Source organism: Chelonia mydas, chromosome 19, assembly GCF_015237465.2.
Source record: "Chelonia mydas isolate rCheMyd1 chromosome 19, rCheMyd1.pri.v2, whole genome shotgun sequence".
Lineage (NCBI taxonomy): Eukaryota > Metazoa > Chordata > Testudines > Cheloniidae > Chelonia > Chelonia mydas.
Window position 1 is genome coordinate 11012800 of NC_051259.2, and position 18409 is coordinate 11031208.

Sequence of the window (18409 nt, forward strand, 5' to 3'; positions counted from 1 at the left end):
CCACAGGTATGCAGGAAGACTTACAAGTAAAACAGAAAGAAAAGGAGGACTTGTGGCACCTTAGAGACTAACTAATTTATTTGAGCATAAGCTTTCGTGAGCTACAGCTCACTTAATTGGATGCATACTGTGGAAAATACAGAAGATGTTTTTATACACACAGACCATGAAAAAATGGGTGTTTATTACTACAAAAGGTTTTCTCTCCCCCCACCCCACAAGTACTCCTTTTCTTTTTGCGAATACAGACTAACATGGCTGTTACTCTGAAACCTGTTATTAAGTAAAACAGAGCCATCTACAGGTAATTGTCTTGGTTAATGGGAGCCATTAAGATTCCAAACCATCACTAATGGCCCACACTTTGCATAATTACAATAGGATCTCAGAGTTTCATATTTCCAGTTTCAGATACAAAAGTGATACATTTATACAAATAGGATGACCACACTCGTATGCTCAAATAAATTGGTTAGTCTCTAAGGTGCCACAAGTCCTCCTTTTCTTTTTGCGAATACAGACTAACACGGCTGCTACTCTGAAAGCTTTGTAATGACACCTTACAAGAGACCTTTTGCATGAAGCATATTCCAGTTACATTAGATTCATGCTCATTAGCATATTTTTATAAAATCACATAGAGTGCAACGTCACACTGGGTTTAGTGTTTCTCCAATAGGACCAGTGAAACTCCCTCCTTAGCCAGGGGGAGTGTTAACAGACTGGACAGCCCAGCATTGACTGGCTGCCACTGGGCCAGCGCCTGCCCGGTCTGCTCTGCCATGGTCTCCAGATGGTGCCATGAAGGAGTCTGGGCCTAGGGCGGGAAGGAGAGATCTGGCTGAGGGGCTGGGCTCTGGATTTGACTGCAGTAGCCTTGTCACCCAGTTCTTGCACCTGTCTTTCCCCTCCAGAACGGGTACTGTCACTACAACCAGTCTGAGCTCATAGCCAAGGTCGCTGGCTACATCAACGTAGACCCCGGGAACGTCACCGCCCTGAAAGCAGCGCTCTACAAGCACGGCCCGGTGGCTGTGAACATAGACGCCTCCCCCAAGTCCTTTGCGTTCTATGCCAATGGCGTCTACTACGAACCTGCCTGTGGTGAGTCTGGGGGAGCGCGAGGGGCTCTGCTGGGGGAGGACTTTGCTTCTCTCAAATTGGACAAAGCCAGGTTCCCTGCGGGCAGAAGCCGGGGCAGCTACATTGACTCCTGCCCCTGCTAGATCAGACCCATGGTCCATCTCATCCGGGATCCTGTTAATTAATCATAACATCACACAGCTTTGTTCTCATGGTTGTGTTATTTCCCTTGGCCTCTGTGTGTTCTTAAGAGCTCCAGATCTAACAGAGATAACTGCTGAACATGAGACTAGCCACCAGGGCCAGGTCCTCGAGGATGCAATATAACGTCACTAAACTTAACTTTAAATAAAAATAAAGGCTACGGTCCCATCCGCCCAGCTGCATCAGAGGAAGGTGCCAGAAACTCCCAATAGAACAACCTACACATACAGGGAAGCTTTTACCCTAACCCCATACAGAGAGTGACTGCCTAATGTCCTAAAGCAGGAAGATTCATAACTCTTATCTTTTACTCTACCTAACCTAACTGTGGATGTTCCTTCTCAATGTCCAGTCCTCTAACTTTTGCTAAACTCATGGCCTCCATGATATCATGTGGCAGTGAGTTCCACAGGCTAATTATGCATTGGATTAAAAGGTATGTATTAAAATGTTACCTTTTTTAATTCATTGGGCATCCCCTTGTTCCTGGGTGGCATTGACCTTCCCTGCCACTCATTATCTTGCACCCCTTTTTATAGCCCCCTCTTATTCATTCTCCTTTACACGAACTCCTATGAGGCAGTTACACGATGAACATCGGAAGACATGTAGGGTGGTTCCTCTGCGCAGGGCATGGCCTGCTGGCCTCCTCTGCATGCAGGAACCCACAGCCCAGTCTCTCACCTCCCAGCAGAGGGAGACTAAATCTCCTCTCCTTTCTCCTAGGAAACAAGAGCACAGAGCTGGACCACGCAGTGCTGGCCGTGGGCTACGGGGTCCTGCAAGGGGAGAGCTATTGGCTCATCAAAAACTCCTGGTCCACCTACTGGGGTAACGACGGCTACATCCTCATGTCCATGCGGGACAACAACTGCGGGGTGACGACGGCTGCAACGTACCCCATCCTGGCCTGAGCGCTGATGCTGTGTGCAGGGCCTGTTCCCCCAGCCTTGCTCGAGAGACCAGCTAGCCCTGGGGAGAGAGACCTACACAGCTGCCTTTGGCTGAGTTCCCACTAGACTCCAGCTATGTGAACTGGCTGGAGGCCTGGCAGCAACTCTCTGACTGGGGTAGGTCGCTCCCGGAGTGTTGCTTTAATACCCACATATCTTCAGCACCACAACGGGGCTGGTTCCCTCAAGGCCCTGTGAGATGCTGGGTGGCCTACAAGCTGAGGGGCCCCCTGCGCCTCGCACCACCTCGGCACAGAAGCTCCGCAAGGCGGGGGCCATGCTGATGTGTGTCTATGCATCAGGCAAACCTGCCACCGTCACAGTGCTAATAACGTGTCAAGCAGAGAGTGGGGGGGATGGCAAGCGACAGACGCTGGGGGCAGAGGGAGAGCTAGGCATGGCCACTGATGAGTGTTGGGTAGAGAAGCCAGCACTGCTAGGATCTCTGCTACACTGCGCAGCAGAAGGCTGCTGAATGCATGGAGAGCGCCAGGACAATAAACTCTAGGGAAGAAGTTTGCTGTGTCTGTGTGTTTAACGAGGTGGGAGCTGGGGGAAGCAGGGTTTAGCTGTGCCTTGCCTCTATGCTGCCCGACACTGCCCCAGGGACCGGAGCAGGGCACCCCTCCTGCTGGGGGCAGTCGCAAGGCGGGGCATGTAGCTCCTCTGAAACTGAACAGACACAGCCTGTGAGTCTGGGTTCAAGGAAACTTTCCAGAGTTAAGAGGACTTCCTGGGCTGGGGCTGAAGTAGAGGGCTGGGTGGATCAGGTGTCCTCAACAATAGGGCAAGCAAAGAGCAATGCTCCCAGGAACACACCAGCAGAGCAGGTACAGGCTGGGTTCACCTTAAGGAAAGCCCACCCGTTATCAATTCAAGGAGCGACAGAATAAACATCCCAAGAACATTCCGGTTCTACCAAAACTACTCCCGCCCCAGCTCTACCTGCCACGGGGTCTGGTGCGTGGTGCCACTGGTGTGATGAATATCACCCAAACCTCAGCCCACCAGTGGCTGGCTTATACCTGATCTGGGACTGACCAGAACTTTGCATACAGCTCCCATAACAAGCACTGGGGCCAACCTCCCCAAAAAGGGAAGAAAAACCAATTCCCCTTCCAGCCTCCCCCAGCCTGGCCTGGCTCAGGACAGTAGATTTCTCTTTGCTCCCAGCACCTGAACTTTGCCCCAGCCCTACTTTGCCTGGCAGCGTTGCTGACATATTTCCAGTAACAAAGGAACAGTGTGAGCACAGGCTGCAGCGACAGGGAAGCGAGAAAACCGGCAAGCTGCAGTGAGGAGTCAGCCCCCCTCGTCCCCAAAATGCCCAGACCGACCTTCAGGCTGGTGCGTGCACAGGTGAGCAAAACAAAAGGCAGCCAGGCTGTGGGCCAGTTGCTGCTGCTCTTGGCAAAACAGAAATTCCATGTTTGTTCAGTGGAAACAGACAGTCAGGGATCCTCCCCCAGCCCAGCTGTACAGGTGTGTTGCAATCAATGGAGTAAAATGAGAACAAAACAACAAGAGGCACCGAGAAGGAAGAAGTGGGGTGTGCACGGGATTTTTTCCAATACATTAGTGGGCAGGTCACAGCTTAGCACCAGCGACGGCTGTTGTGTATTGGTAATGGGACAGGATCAAGCAGAAGTTTGTGCATCAGGACTCCTGGGTTCTACCCCCAGCTCTGCCACTGACTCATGCCCGGACTCTGCGTAAATCACATCAGCACCCCAGTCCTCAGTTTACCCATCTGTAAATTGGAGCTTACAGCTGATGAGATTTCTCAGGCTTGGTTAACGTTCCCAGTGGGGATCTCTGGCTGGAGCAGTAGATATTGTGCTGGCTTGGAGGAGAAGTAGCTGCAGTGAGAGCCAGCTGCCTACTCTGGTTTTGTTTCAGACCCTCCGGCAGGGCGTGAAGGGGCAGCAGGGGGAGTTTGATTCACGTGGGCGGTGATGCTCTTCCCAGACCAGAAGCCGCTTTGAGATGCGCTTTCATTTTCTTCGGAGAGGCTGCTTGTGAGTCACTGTCGCTTTCCCTTGAACGCAAGCGAACAGGCAGAGCTGACCGTTGTGAGCGATAAGCAGCCGGCTCTGTGTTCCACGCAGCCCACTCTGAAAAACACCCACGGATGCCCCGTGCTGGAGAACATGCCAGGCCCAGCAAACACACCCCAAGAAAGGGGATGGAGGGTTTCATCTGCTAGGCTGGCATCGTCTTTAACACAGGACAGGGGAAGGGGGGTGGATGTTAGAAGGCAGCTCCATGGGGCTGACCCCAGGGGAGCATAGTAATCCAGTTCAGGCTCTTTCCCCTGCAGCAAGGGGTCTGACATTGCAGCTCCAGGGACACACACACATCCGCTGTCCTGCATCTTCCTCCCCCGCTCGGCTCCCTGCAACGTTTGCCTCTGCAGCAGGTGAGCTCTGGAGAGAAGGGCAGTGCTACCCATGGCTACTAGACAAGCTTCTCCTACCTTCTCTGACACCTCCAGGAAGGACTGCACCATAACCCTGGAAGGAGGCTGCCAACGTGGGCCTGATTCTGATCCCCCTTGCATGGGCTTTGCACTGGTGTCATTCGAGTGACTCTAATGGAGGGGCTCATGATTTACGCTGCAGGGAGCCAAGAGCTTTACGCCAAGAGCAAGATCAAAGCCTGCTCCCCTCTGGCCCCAGAAGGGGCTGCCTCGGTTGTGCCAGAGGGCAGCTAAAGGCAATCCCCCCAATTCCCCCAACTGGCTGGTACCATTTCCTCCCCGGCGGCTCCTCCTCCCCCCTCCCTCTGTTCTGGAAGCTCAGTCCTGGTCCAGCATCAATAACACCCCGAAACCCCCAGCACAGCAGAACTCCAGAGGGAGGGGAATTATCCCATACACTGAAGGGCTCCTTGCGCTCCCGCCGTCATCACTGGAGAGGTGTGAACCCAAAGCCACGGCCCTTCAGGCTGGGAGCTCGGCTGAGTGTTTATACAGCTCCTAGCACATTCCCGGTGGGTCCTTAGGCGCTACCTTAATAAACACGTAACCTCTCCAAAGCCAAGCAGGGGCCGGCTGGGTAAGTGCTTGACCAGACTTCAAGGAAATCCAGTTGCTGCAAGCAGTGGGGGGCTAGTGGTGTTGCGGTTGCTGCTCTTCCCGTTGCCTCAGTGCTGAGCCAGTCCCCGGGGGTCCTGGATCTGTGTGGTCATTCCAGATCCCATGGCACTTTCAGCAGGGGTAGGGGTGTTAAGTCTGGTGTCCTGACCCATTTCCAGTTTGCTCCCCTAAAATATTTCCTTGGACATGAGATTTCCTTCACTTCCTGTCCTAAACTCCGCTGTCAAACAGCCACCATGTTCCACCCCAGAGGTGGCTGCATGGGCTGCGTGAAGGGACGCCTGTCTACGTGGTTTGCCAAGGCCAAGGCTGTAGTGAAAGGTTCTTTACAAGTTCCAGATGTTAGATAGACAGATGGTGTCCTTGGGAATGAAAGGCACCAGAGAAATGTAATACTAACACCTCCTAGCAAACCGTTCTTTTCACAGCAGCTTTGGGAGGGAGGCAGGAAAGCATGTGTTACCCATTTCGCAGATGGGGAAAGAGAGACACCCAAGGCTTCTCAGTGAGTCAATGACAGAGCCAAAATTAGAATTCAGGTGCTCTGGGGCACCCAGTCCTGACCTCATTCCTGCGAGCCAGGCTGCCTTTCAAACAGGAATGAACTTACCAACCACCAGAATGCAGCCAGCTCTGGGGTGGAGCGCAGCAGCTGTTCAACAGCATGATCAACGCCCCATAACAGCTCAGGACAGGAAGTTCAGAAGAACCCTCCAGCTGCTTTTGAAAGAGCAGAGGGGATTTCGTTAGGCCGAAGCGCAAACAGAGGCTCGCTGATAGCGCGATATCGCACGCCGCCCATGGCCATTTGTTTGGCTCCAGGAAGTAAGCCTGTGCCTGGCTTTCGGGAACCTCTGAGCCCAGCTCTTGCGCCACATGCTCATTGGGAAAGGCTGGCCCCCGGGCAGAACAGGTGTTACGCAATACAGGTGTTTGCCTGTCGTCGGGACTCCTAGCCGGGAAAGTCAGCGGGGTATATAAGCGGCAGAGCAGTCCCGGCTCCAAGAGGCACCCCGAGGGGTAACGGTGTGGGGGCAGCAGGACAAGATGAAGTCTTGCAGGGCCCTTCTCCGCACCCTGGCGTTCCTGATGGCTGCTGCTGCCCCCAGAGCGGGCTTTGCCCAGGAGACCGAGTCCAGCTGCTGTGCACGTGAGTAGCTGGGGAGCTGAGTCCAGGGCCGAGCTGAGAGCCCGTGGCTCCCATTGAAGTCAGCGGGGGCTGGGGGTACTCAGCACCTTTGGGGATCCCTTTGTGGGGTTTTGTTCTCCAAACTGGGGGCCAAACTCAGTCCAATGCTCATGGGCTCCAGCAGGGAGCAGGCTCTGAAGAGGAGCCGCAGCGGGACATTGCTGGGGGGCAGCTGCATTTCTGAGGAGCTCCCCGTCGGACAGGCAGGATGCTCCCCCGCCCTGAAAGGCGAGGCAAAGCCCCTGGAGTCCATGGAAAGGACCTGACCTGAGAGGGGTTTGGATCAGAATAATGGTAAGGAGGTGGGGAGACACCCACAGCCCCAGGGGTGGGGTGGGGGGAAGCTGACTGAAGGGGTTTGTTTAAGCAATCCCAACCCTAGCTGGAGCAGAGGTTCACGCATGGCTGGGTTTAGCAGTGCTCGCCTCTGTGTCAGGCTGTCAGCCTCTCCCAGCCGGCAATTAATCCCCATGGGCTGGGTTCCCTATTGCTGGTGCTGAGACGCTAGGAGACCCGGAAGGATAGGCTCTGTCTGGGGAGCACATAGACACTGCCCAGGAAGTAACTCCTTGGAGCAATGCGTGCGGGACATTTTGCCCTTGATAGCAAGTGTCCTGTCTAGAGAGTATCTGCTGTGGTCACTGTGATCTAACAGGCAGAGGATGAAGCAGGGCATCAGGACCATTCCAGCTCTAGCCTCAGAATCTCTGTGTGGCCCTGGACAAGTCACTGACTCATTCTGTACCTCAGTTTCCCCATCTGCCAAATGTGGCTAATGATACTTCTCTCCCTGAAGTCAGACACTAGCCTCATCCTCCTTGGCCTTTCTCCCTCCTCCTCAACATTTGCCCATCCACACCACCACAAGGAGCACCGCTACATTGATCGTGTGACCAGGTGACAGCACCCCAGCCATGTTTGTCCTGCCTCTCCCTTCCCCCCCCACGCCCCCTCTTAGTCTGGGTAGGACCCTCACCTGCTCTATGCTGTTAAATATTGCTTGGGAGCCCACTGGGGCAGGGAAAGTCTCGTTACTTGGTTGGAGAGGTGCCTAGAACATCTTTGGGGGCTCAGAAAATAGCCAGAGGTGTTGTGATGAACCCATTTCCACTTTCCAGCGAGATCCAACTCTCTTCCCTCCCCCAATAGAGTTTGTAGTTATTACTTTAAACTTTCTAACATTTAAAATGGGCAGATTGTCTCCCGAGTTGGGAGCTTGGTCGATGCGCACAGGCAGGGATCGATCCCCAGCTGAAATCTGACACAGGGCCCGACCCCTCCCCGGCTTCTCTATATTACTGTCCATATCAGATGAGCAGGGTGATATCTAGGGGTGAAAGCACAGGCTGGAGTCAGGATAAGTAGGGTCTATTCCTGGCTCCACCACCCGTTTGCTGTGTCATCTGGTGCCAGGCACTTAGCCTCCGTGTGTCTGGGTTTCCCTCGGTCTGCTGACTGGGGGTTCAGGTTTAATTTACCCACATTTGCCAAGTGCATTGTCACCTTCTGGTGGGGGGGGGATGTTTAATTCTAGTCTTATGGGCCTGGGGGTGGGGGGGTGGAAATCTCACCCTTGGACTCACTCCTGACCAAGCTGCTTCCTTCCAGTCACCATGGCCAACTACACCCCTAAGCCAACGAGGGCAGAGATCTGGGCAGACTTCCCAGCCCTGCCTGTTCAGTTTGGCTTTTCACGCTACCTGCCAAATCCCAGTGTCACATACTCCTCGTACATGGGAAATTGCAGGGCTCCTACCAGCAAGTCAGGCTGCGGTACCAGATATGGACAGGCTACAGCGCTTCCATCACGGAGGGAGACAAGAGATGTGTTCCCTGTAAGATACTTGAATACGCACCCCGGTCTGCCTGGTACCAGCCCAGTTACACCAAGTAGCTAAATGTGATCATGCAGTTTCAGCGTCCCCCCAGGTGCATGAGCCTTTCCCGGGGTCACTGTTACCGCTAACTTCAGGATTCCACCATCACACTGCGCGCTTGCTCCCCTCACTCCAGCCTGCTTCTCTGCCTCTTTCAGAGCTGAAGGGATTATCCCAGTGTGGAGCGGACAAGAAGATCTTTTTCCAGGGCCAGCCAGGGATCCCAGGAATGCCGGGCATGCCAGGGACAAATGGCCTACCTGGGGCTAAAGGAGATCCAGGCCCTCAAGGGCCCCCAGATGAGAGGATGCTGTCAGGACTCAGCAACCACAGAGGTTGTTCTTGCTCTTCCCGGCCCTAGTGACAGACATATGTATCCAGACAAGACAAAGAGACTGGCAGGCTCCTTGTGAATGCTCGGGCCCTAACTCAGCTGACAGGCAGGGCACGGGCTCAGAGAGTCTGGGGAGCACGTTGCCAACCTGCATTTCAGAGGAGGAGAATGGAGAGCAGGAAATCAGCTCACGGGAGGCAAGCAGGACACTGCTTTGAGGAAGCTCACAGCCCTAGAACTCTGCGCCGTGCTCCTCAGGGACACACACTGGGGAGTCGGAGCGGCTGGACTGAGGAGCCTATCAGGCCTTGCGAGGGAAAGCAGCTTTTAGATTTGGGTTATATTTCAGCATTTGCAGGGAAAGTTTCAGACAGGATTGCACAATCCAGGTTTGAGTTCTGCAGTGCAGTCTGAGCTCTCAGGCTTGTGTTACTATTAACATTGATCATGTGTATTACCATAGGTCAGAGCGGGAGGGGGCTGGGGGCTGTCCAGACAGTCCCTGCTCTCAAGAGCTTACACTGTGAATGGACCAGAGAGGCAGTGGGGACAGAATAATGCGCAGGAGAAATGTCAAAGAGCTGGCAAGGAGCCTGTGCCCAACAGATCTTGGCTGGTTGTCTCTGCTACTGAAACGCTGACACAATATCCCTTCCATGAGCGAGTGAACCATGTATGCAGAGACTAGCTGGGGGTGAGAGATGTGGCACCTTGGCCTACCCAATCCTTGGCCTCTGGTATTTTTTCTAGCACGGACACCCCTGTCCACTGGGAACTGGACTGAGCTGCTCGCTCATTTCACCCGAGCCAATAAATGGTACCCACTGGGGCTGAATTTGAATCCATGACCTAGAGGCAAAAGGCTCCGTGTCCCCTTAGAAATCCCCATCCAGTCTGCTCCCCTCCCACAGCTCCCCAGCCGCATTGCCTGGCTTTAAAAGGCTGTTGTCAGGTAGCTCTAAAGGCACAATAAAGGGAACCAGGTCCATGCCTCTGCTCTGTTTCCTCAGGCGAGAAGGGCTCCCCTGGGGCAATGGGGAAGGCTGGACCCAAAGGAGACAAAGGTAACTTCAATGGGACTCTTTGGGGGAGGATGGGATGCAGGATTGGGCCCCCTGGGAAACCTCACAGCTCTATCCCCTGGCTGCACCCTGCTAACTCTCTTGACATATCTGGACTCCTGCCTGCAAACTGGTCTGAGTGCTGCATTCCCTGGGCTTATCACCTTCCCCTCCTCTGCTCTGGAGAAGAGACATTGCCACTACCCCCCTGGGAAGAAGGACTCAATGGCTGGGAATGAAAGCCTGGCCTCACAGAGGTCCACATTGCTGCCAGCACCCCCTGCAAGGCCCTTTCACCACCCCGAGGTGACATTTGAGAGCCACCCTTCTCCAGAGCATGTGGCAACCTCTGCCCTCTCATTACTGCCCAGCTGCCACACGCACCCCTCTTACCAATGGCTGTCTCTCTCTTCCCTCAGGAGAAACCAGCAGTTCTGCCAGCTCTCAGCAGCAAGGTACATGCCTTCCTCAGCCTCAAACCCTGCCCTCGCGCACCAACACGGCTGCGAACACACAGATGCCACAGGCCGTCCATGGGGATCAAACCCGGGACCTCCCACACCAAAAGCACAGACTGCTACCACCCCAGCTACAGGAGTAACTCCATCAGCTGCAATTTAATAGCATATAGTGAAGCCACCAAGTGAGAGTCCAGCCTCCCCCAAACAACATCCCCACCAAACACAGCTGCCCTGGCTAAGGCTATTTTCCTTCCTTTTCTCTTGCATCAGTTTACTCCTCCAGAGACCCAGAGCATCGTTAAACCCCAATTAAGGCCCCTCAAATGCATTTACCATCAGCTCCAGCATGAAACAGCCAGGCAGCAGCTAGTTCATTCCTCACCCCACCCTCACCACCTGCAGTTCTGATTTCACGCTCTGGTGTTTATTCAGTCCAGCTGGAGAGAACCCCCCCCAGCTGAATCACCGCCAGGGGCCAGCTCCGAGTTTTCGCTGGGCACCTGCCTTTTCTGTGAAAAGAGCTGCTTCGGGGACACCAAAGGGTTTCCAGAATTTTTGCTTCAGTCAAAAATGAAAACAAAACACCCCCCGACAAAACATGTCATTTTGACCCTTTCTAAATGAACGCCTGGATTTTTCGGTTCACACTGACTTCTGTGTCTCCAGATTTCCTTTCCTTTTATTCAGGACAGCCAAACATTTAAAAAGGGTCAACCTCTAAACACGGACCAACTGCGGCCTCAACAACGTGGCAGCAAATCCAAACCAACCTTCTGTTCCACCCAATCCGAAAACTTCTTTGACTTTTCAATTTGCCAAAAAGCTCCAGAAATTTTTCATTTTCAGCCAGTGAACAGAGAAAATATTTGCCCGGCACTTCCCTAACCGGTGTGTGTTTATCGGTCAGCCTGCAGATGGCTGTGAAGGCCAACGTCATTCATTCTTCCCACTGCTCTGGGTAGGCAGTAGGCACCACATAAGATCCTTCAGTGGGGAGACAGCTGTTTGATGTTCACGGAGATCATCTGAAGGAGAGTCACTGGGAGACACCCCCCCGCAGCTTCAGCAGCCAGTTTGGGCCCTGCCCAGCTCCCCGTGTCATCCAAGACAGAGTGGCTGGTGCTCTGGGACCCCCATCCCAACCCCTGTGGCAGATTGAACATTCCTAACTGCCTTGTCCATAACGAACTCACCCAGCTGGTGTTTCCCCCGAGGGGCAGGTGCCAGGAACTGCAAGGAGCTGCTGGAGCAGGGACAGGGGCTGAGCGGCTGGTACCCCGTCCACCCCCAACCGGGGAGGACGCTGACCGTCTTCTGTGACATGGAAACGGATGGCGGGGGCTGGCTGGTGAGTCCTTCTACTGACGGGGGCAAGCAGGCCAGGGAGGAGAGGACGCTAGAGGAAATACACCATTGCACAGAGTGGGTCTGTGGCCCCTCTAGTGACCAGTCCACGTGCCAGGCTGAAGACTCTGCTGCAGGTCCCGGTTAGGGGAGTTCAGGCCAGACTTTCAGACGCGCTCGTCTCGCACGTAAGCACCAGGTAGCCAGTCTTTCCAAAGAGCTCAGCACCTTGGCTGTTGTGGGGGGCTGAGACTCCCCGGAGTCCCCACCAGAGCCCAGGCCACGTTCTTTATAACGTCCTCCCGCTGTTTGTAGCGCACAAGGGGCTCTCCAGACAGAACAGACAAGGGAGGCCCTTTTCTCTCTCTTTCCCTTGACAGGGAGGGGAATCAGAAAGCAGAAATAAGGGCCGTCTCTTCAGCAGTCTTTCTGCAACCAGCCTTTTGGGGCTGTCTTTAGTTAGGGTCTCACTCCAGCCTGGGGCACCCTGTTTGACAGCCGGTCACCGCAGGGGCAGTGAGGCCAGAGACTGTCTCCCGCTTGGCTGATCTGTCTGCGTGGTCAGCACTCTCAGGGGCATAGCAGTGTTCGCCCTGTTCACCGCCCCTTCCAGGGCCCTGTTTTCCCTTTCTAAGCTCCCACCCGCCCCCTCCAGGCAGAGCAACCCTTACAGATGTGCCTCCTTAAGGGCTGAACAAGCCCAGGAGAGCTCATTAGTCTCCTCTCCCCCAGAGCAAGGGTGTGCTCCCTGGCCCCCGTCCCAGCTACCCAGGGCTTTGAAACTCTGGCTGTCAGCGATGCTACAGGAGCAGTGGGGTGCTAGTCCTTTGCCTCTAGCCCTGTGCCTGTCGTGAGGCAGGTCTAGGGGTCGATCCCTGCTGGTGCCCCTTGGCAGTAGGCACCACATAAGATCCTTCAGTGGGGAGACAGCTGTTTGGTGTTCACTGAAATCAGCTGAAGGATGGATATTGGACCCGCTGGGAGACACCCCCCAACACACACAGCGTCAGCGGCAGGATTGGGTCCTGCCCAGCTCCCCGTGTCATGCCTGCATTGCATGCAGGGCTCGCTGAGTTTGGGCGTGACTTGCCTCTTGCCTTCCAGGCGTTCCAGCGGCGACAGGACGGGTCGGTGGATTTCTATCAGGGCTGGGAGGCCTACAAGAGAGGGTTTGGAAACCAAGCATCGGAGTTCTGGCTGGGCAACGACAACATCCACCTTCTCACCCGCTCCGGTAAGGAGACTTCTCACCACCCAGCTGAGAAGGGAGCAGTCACAGGGAGAGAGCAGGGGAAGGCTGGACTGAGGCGTAAAATCACTGACTTTAATAGAGCTACCCCAGATCTACCCACGCATAGCAGGGATCAGAATCTGGCCCCGGGAGTTAACACGGAGGAAAGACTTTTCCTTATCAGCTTTAAACCAACCCATCGCTGCTGCCCACGCAGCCAGTTCAGTTTGGCTCTAAGAGTAAACACAGCACGTACTCTTCTGAGCGCGCCCCTCCTCCTGGGACAGGCCGCTAACAAATCACCCTCTGGAAAGAAGAGAAGTCCAGCCTGCAGCAGCCAGAGGCCAAACGGCCATTTGTAGGGCTGGAGCAGCTTGTCTGCCCCACAGTCTAAAGGGCCAGCTAGCCGCAGAGCATGCTGGGGTGGGTTCCTAGAAAAGGGTAAACCCCAATCAGAGCTCGGTGTTACCTAGTGAGCTCCAAAAGGAGACGGCTCAGAGCTGGTGTGATCATGGTGTCATCATGAAAGTCCAGACCCCTTTCAGACATTGGGTGCTTCCTGGGCTTAGTTCCCCACCTTGGCATCACAGCCCCTAGCCCCTCCTGTACAGCGCCCTAAGGCACCAGCCCAGGGGAGATTCCCACCTCCATTTCCTCCGGGGTTTCCCATTCTTGTGTCCCCAGGCTGCCCCTAACCCCCAGGGGGACTGCATCTTCCCGCCGTGAGCATAGCTCCCGCTCCCACGTTGTGGGAGGAAAAGGTGCTGGTCTCGGGCCATGGCCGCTCTCTCCAGCAATGCCGGGACCTTGATGCCTTGCTGTCCTTTTGGCCTCAGGGACCTACCAGCTGCGGATTGATGCCAGGGACTTCAATGAGTCCAGCACGTTTGCCAAGTACACCAGCTTCAAGATGCTGAGCGAAAAGGAAAACTACACGCTTGCCTTGGGCTCCTACTTGGATGGCACCATGGGTGAGTTGCCGAGTGACTTCCACTCAGGCCTGCCTGCTGCTGCAGGGTGATCGGGGGCCAGCTAGCGGGCACCCCCTTTGCTATTACATTCTTCGGCCCCTCCTGAGCAGAGACTGGCAGCTGTGCTGCAGTGTTTCAGCTCGCTCTCGTGGCTTTGCCCTCTATTGCAGGGTGGAGGCCCTCAGACCAGTGGCCTCTCCAGTGCCTGAGCCCAGATCTTCAGATGGGGAAGGCTTAGTTCCATGAGGCTAGCTCGTCACCAAGGGGCAGCCTTTCCCTGGAGGGAGGGCAGCTGCGGATCTGTCCCCGAGCCTGCAGTCTCCCCAGGACCCTCTGTCAGAGCATTAAGGACAAGGGTAACAGAGCAAGTCACAGAAAAATCAAAGCAGCCGCCCCACCGGACCGTGTGAGAGGAGCCATGAGAGCTGGCAGGCAGAAGGGGCTGTTACAGGACGGAGGTGCATTTGCAGGGCTGGATGGGGGAGCCCAGCCCTGGAGAAGAGGAGGAGGGTATGTGCAGGTCAGGATCCCATTAGCAAAGCTGGGTGGGGGAACCACTGTCTCTGGATCCTGTCAGTGCCCTCGCTGCCCCTCGCCTCCATGACCGTTTGCGAAACTTTACAAACTTTACAAAGTCGAGGAAGCAGCGTCGGTTTCTCATGGTTATGGAGGGTCCGCCTGCACATGTGGGTGGGGCTGGCCTCCCGATACTGCCCCGCCGGGGGTCCTGGGTACGTACTCGGGCGGCTAGCCACGCGACTACTTCTACTGTACTATCTCGAGCAAAGCTAGTGTGCCCTTCCCTGCGCCGGGAATCCCGGTGCGCAGCTGCTGTGCAGACGTCCTCTAAGAGTTTGTAAGCTACTGACTGGATTTCTCGGTCACAAGGATAACTGGCTGGGGGAGACGCCTCGAGTGGGGATAGGCTGCTGGGGTTATCACATAGGAAAGCCGCCACCGGTGGTTCCCAAGGGGTGGACAAAATACCAGCTGTGCGAGGCTGGGGGGCAGGGCTAGGATTCCTCAGCCCTCCATTGTGACTTTGTGTCAGCACTGATGAAGGGCCCCAGCCTGCCCCCACCAGAGCCCCTGCACGTCCACACACCAGGTCCAGCCGGGGCGGTGTCTGCAGGAGCATCCCCCCTCCCACCTGCACGTCCACAGTGCTTCAGCCCTGGCCTGGAGGGACCAGCTCTAGGAGTGGAAAGGCAGCCCAGTGTCCATGGGCCGGTCAGGCCTTGGCTTCTCTGCTGCGAGTTTCCGACTAGAACTGGTGGAGAAAGGGGAATTTCTTGGCGACTTTATCTGGAAAACGTAGCAAAATTCATCTAGTAAATGTATTGAGCCAGTGCTAGTTCCAGCAAGGGTGTGAGTGGGGCTGGGGGCTCCAGTGGTGTATGGGCACCGCCTGTCTCCTGTGACCCACCGAACTCATTTCACACCAGACAGCCAGGAGAAGGACTAGGGCCTTATTCTCCATGGTCCCTGCACCTTGGGTCTGCACTTACACCAAAACACTGCAAGATCAGACCAGTGTGAGCCTTTGCACAAGTGTAAATGACTGTGCAAGGTGGGAATCAGGGCCCCATATGTGATACTTCCTACTAATGACTAATAGGTAAAGAGACATGGGCTGGATTTGAACCAGTGACCTAGAGGCAAGACTCTTTGTTACGACTCCAGCTAGGGAAAGCCTTTGCCCTCATGCGAAGGCCGTGAGTTTGGCATGGAATGAAGAAGCCGCAGGCCAAGCCCTGTGTATATTTGCCTTCTTCCCCTTGCAGGAGATTCTCTCTCGGGACACAACAAGCTGGGCTTCTCCACACGGGACAAAGACCATGACACCTTTGGGGGCAGCTGTGCCACCGTCTACAAAGGCGGCTGGTGGTATGGGCAGTGCCACTCCTCGAACCTCAACGGGCTGTACCTCAAAGGTGAACACAGCTCCTACGCCAACGGGATCAACTGGTCCACCGGGAAGGGGCACCACTACTCTTACAAATACGTGGACATGAAAATAAGGCCCCAGTAGGCAGCCTCTCTCTCTGGGGACTGGGCTGATGCTACAGGGAACCTTCCCCAGGGACCTACTGACGGCTGAAGACCCCTTTTGCAGGGCTAGTAAACTGGGAACTTGCCATTAGCTGCGGTACTGCAGACTGCAATTCAGTCTCCTCCCCGGGTGTTAGCCCTGCAGGTGGTGTCCCCCCAGGGGCTAAAGCAGGAGCACCCCCCCAGCTCCTTCTTTTCTTTGGCTGGCCCAGTGAGAGCTCTACCTACTTAAACCCCTGCTTGTCCTGCTATAGGAAAGATGAGCTAGGAGTCAGGACTTCTGGACACTTTTCCCACTGACCTGCTGTCTGACCCTGGGACAAGTTGCTGCCCCTCCCTGCCTCAGTTTCCCCCGGCTGTAAAATGTAGGTGAGAATACTGGCCCATCTCACAGCTCAATATAATTTGCAAAGGGCTCCGAGATCCTAGAGTGGGGGTTGCTACAGAAATGCAAAGTGTTACTTTATTGAACGCTGGCCAAGCAGCAGAGAAATTGCCTGCGAGTTGAGCTGTACTCGGGCTGAATGCCAAGCTACTGCAGCAAAGGCCCTTTTGATGAGCCCACACTGGTATTTTACCGTCTCAATTAGCCAGTTTTCAGCAGGGCTTGGCCTCCACAATGGGGGTCAGATTTTCAAGAGACCTCTGTGCAAAGTCTGGCCCTACGAATTGCAGAGGGAGCGGCTGACATCTCAAGGGTCTGGCCCCTATGGAGGGTGCTCAGAGCTTGAGAATTTACCCAGTCAGCCTGCACCCCACGGTGATTTGCGGGTAGCTTTGTATTTCTCTTTCCTTATTCTTTGGAAAAATAAAGTGCCTACGATGTTTTCACCCAAAGCTTTATTCAGCCCCTCAGCACAAGTTTTTGGGATTGAGACTCAACATGGTTTACATTACGGAAGGCTGCACGTTGTCTCTAGGCGGCACTGCTCAGGCCAGGAGAAAAAAGGAGAGCGATGAAAGCCTTTCCCAGTCTCGCTGGTTTCTAGGGTCCCGAACGCAGAATGGGCGAGGAATCTCCCTAGAGAAGCTCTCGCTGTAAGCACCCTTGTCATAAATATAAAGGGAAGGGTAAACACCTTTAAAATCTCTCCTAGCCAGAGGAAAAACCCTTTCACCTGTAAAGGGTTAAGAAGCTAGGATAACCTCGCTGGCACCTGACCAAAATGACCAATAAGGAGACAAGATACTTTCAAAAGCTGGGAGGAGGGAGAAAAACAAAGGGTCTCTCTCTGTCTGGGTGATGCTTTTGCTGGGGACAGAACAGGAATGGAGTCTTAGAACTTAGTAAGTAATCTAGCTAGATATGTGTTAGATTATGATTTCTTTAAATGGCTGAGAAATTAAGTTGTGCTGAATAAAATGGATATTCCTGTCTGTGTGCCTTTTTGTAACTTAAGGTTTTACCTAGAGGGATTCTCTATGTTTTGAATCTAATTACCCTGTAAGGTATTTACCATCTTGATTTTACAGAGGAGATTCTTTTTACTTCTATTAAAATCCTTCTTTTCAGAACCTGAATGCTTTTTCATTGTTCTTAAGATCCAAGGGTTTGGGTCTGTGGCCACCTATGCAAATTGGTGAGGATTTTTACCAAACCTTCCCCAGGAAGTGGGGTGCAAGAGTTGGGAGGATTTTGGGGGGCAAAGACGTTTCCAAACAACGCTTTCCTAATAAAAATAAACCCAGATAAACGTTTGGTGGTGGCAGTGGAAGTCCAAGGGCAAAGGGTAAAATAGTTTGTACCTTGGGGAAGTTTTAACCTAAGCTGGTAAAAGTAAGCTTAGGAGGTTTTCATGCAGGTCCCCACCTCTGTACCCTAGAGTTCAGAGTGGGGAAGGAACCTTGACAACCCTCAATGCACCCCCAGAATAAGAACGAAAGGGTGAAGTCCATTGAACGGGCTCTGTCTTAAACCCCAACCGCATCTCAGATCATTTTGCGAGAGAAAATGTTTGATTGCAACCCGCAGGCGTCACATCATTTATTGTAGCGTTTAGGAGCCCAAGCCATGCCCCACGACCCCGTTGGGCCAGACGCTGTACAAACAGCAAAAAGACAGTCCCTGTCCCGAGGGGTTTACAATCAAAGTTTAAGACAAGAGACAGCAGAGGGGAGGGGAGGTGTAAGTAAACAACGAGGCAACAGCTCTCATTAAGATTGCAGAGACTTTGGTGGGTCCATTGGGTAGCGTTCACGTACTGTATGCTTGCTACTTTCCTGACAACAGGTACAAACAAGGGACCAGATTCTCATCTGCTAGAATGGTTTAACACCAGAGTTACAACGGCGTAAACGACAGCAGTCTTGCCCACGATCCCTAGGCTTGGGAGTTTATCATTTGAAAGGAGAGGGATAGAGGAAGGGTGAGCTGCAACAAAAAAATGGCAGCTAATGCAGCAGTGATGTTTAGCGTCTCTTAATAGCTCATCTATTTAAACAAGCTACGCTACATTGGTCACAATCCTCTGGGGGGCGGAGATTGAGCTTCCCAGTCCTCAGGGGAATCACTATCTGTTTTCTATGGAAACCAAACGAGTATTAAGGACCCT

At 54.0% G+C, this 18409-nt stretch overlaps 2 protein-coding genes and 1 long non-coding RNA gene across 5 annotated transcripts in view; 2 read left to right on the top strand and 1 right to left on the bottom strand.

The window, feature by feature from the left end:
- Positions 1–2747, top strand: part of LOC114020608 (digestive cysteine proteinase 1-like) — a 16854-nt gene extending 14107 nt beyond the window's left edge. The window contains exons 10-11 of the mRNA XM_043532259.1: positions 915–1104; positions 2014–2747. Of these exons, the coding sequence (XP_043388194.1) occupies positions 915–1104; positions 2014–2201 (378 nt within the window). The 3' untranslated portion in view covers positions 2202–2747. The remainder of the gene's footprint in view (positions 1–914; positions 1105–2013) is intronic.
- The window catches only part of LOC122463323, a 22158-nt gene extending 17766 nt beyond the window's left edge, over positions 1–4392 (bottom strand). The window contains exon 1 of the long non-coding RNA XR_006286574.1: positions 3578–4392. This is a non-coding gene — a long non-coding RNA (uncharacterized LOC122463323). The remainder of the gene's footprint in view (positions 1–3577) is intronic.
- LOC102935020 (ryncolin-1) lies at positions 3496–16685 on the top strand. Of its 3 annotated transcripts, none has more exons than XM_043532262.1 (8): positions 3496–3599; positions 8562–8702; positions 9748–9801; positions 10218–10253; positions 11474–11607; positions 12708–12837; positions 13671–13805; positions 15590–16685. In XM_043532262.1, the coding sequence occupies exons 2-8, from the start codon at positions 8633–8635 to the stop codon at positions 15835–15837; spliced, it is 807 nt and encodes a 268-aa protein (XP_043388197.1). In that variant the 5' UTR covers positions 3496–3599; positions 8562–8632; the 3' UTR covers positions 15838–16685. The 3 variants fall into 3 exon arrangements, with proteins under 3 accessions (XP_043388197.1, XP_043388195.1, XP_043388196.1); XM_043532260.1 differs by lacking the exon at positions 3496–3599 and adding an exon at positions 6275–6487; XM_043532261.1 differs by lacking the exon at positions 3496–3599 and adding an exon at positions 6275–6487 and having other exon boundaries at positions 11480–11607.
- The last annotated feature ends 1724 nt before the right edge of the window (positions 16686–18409 follow it).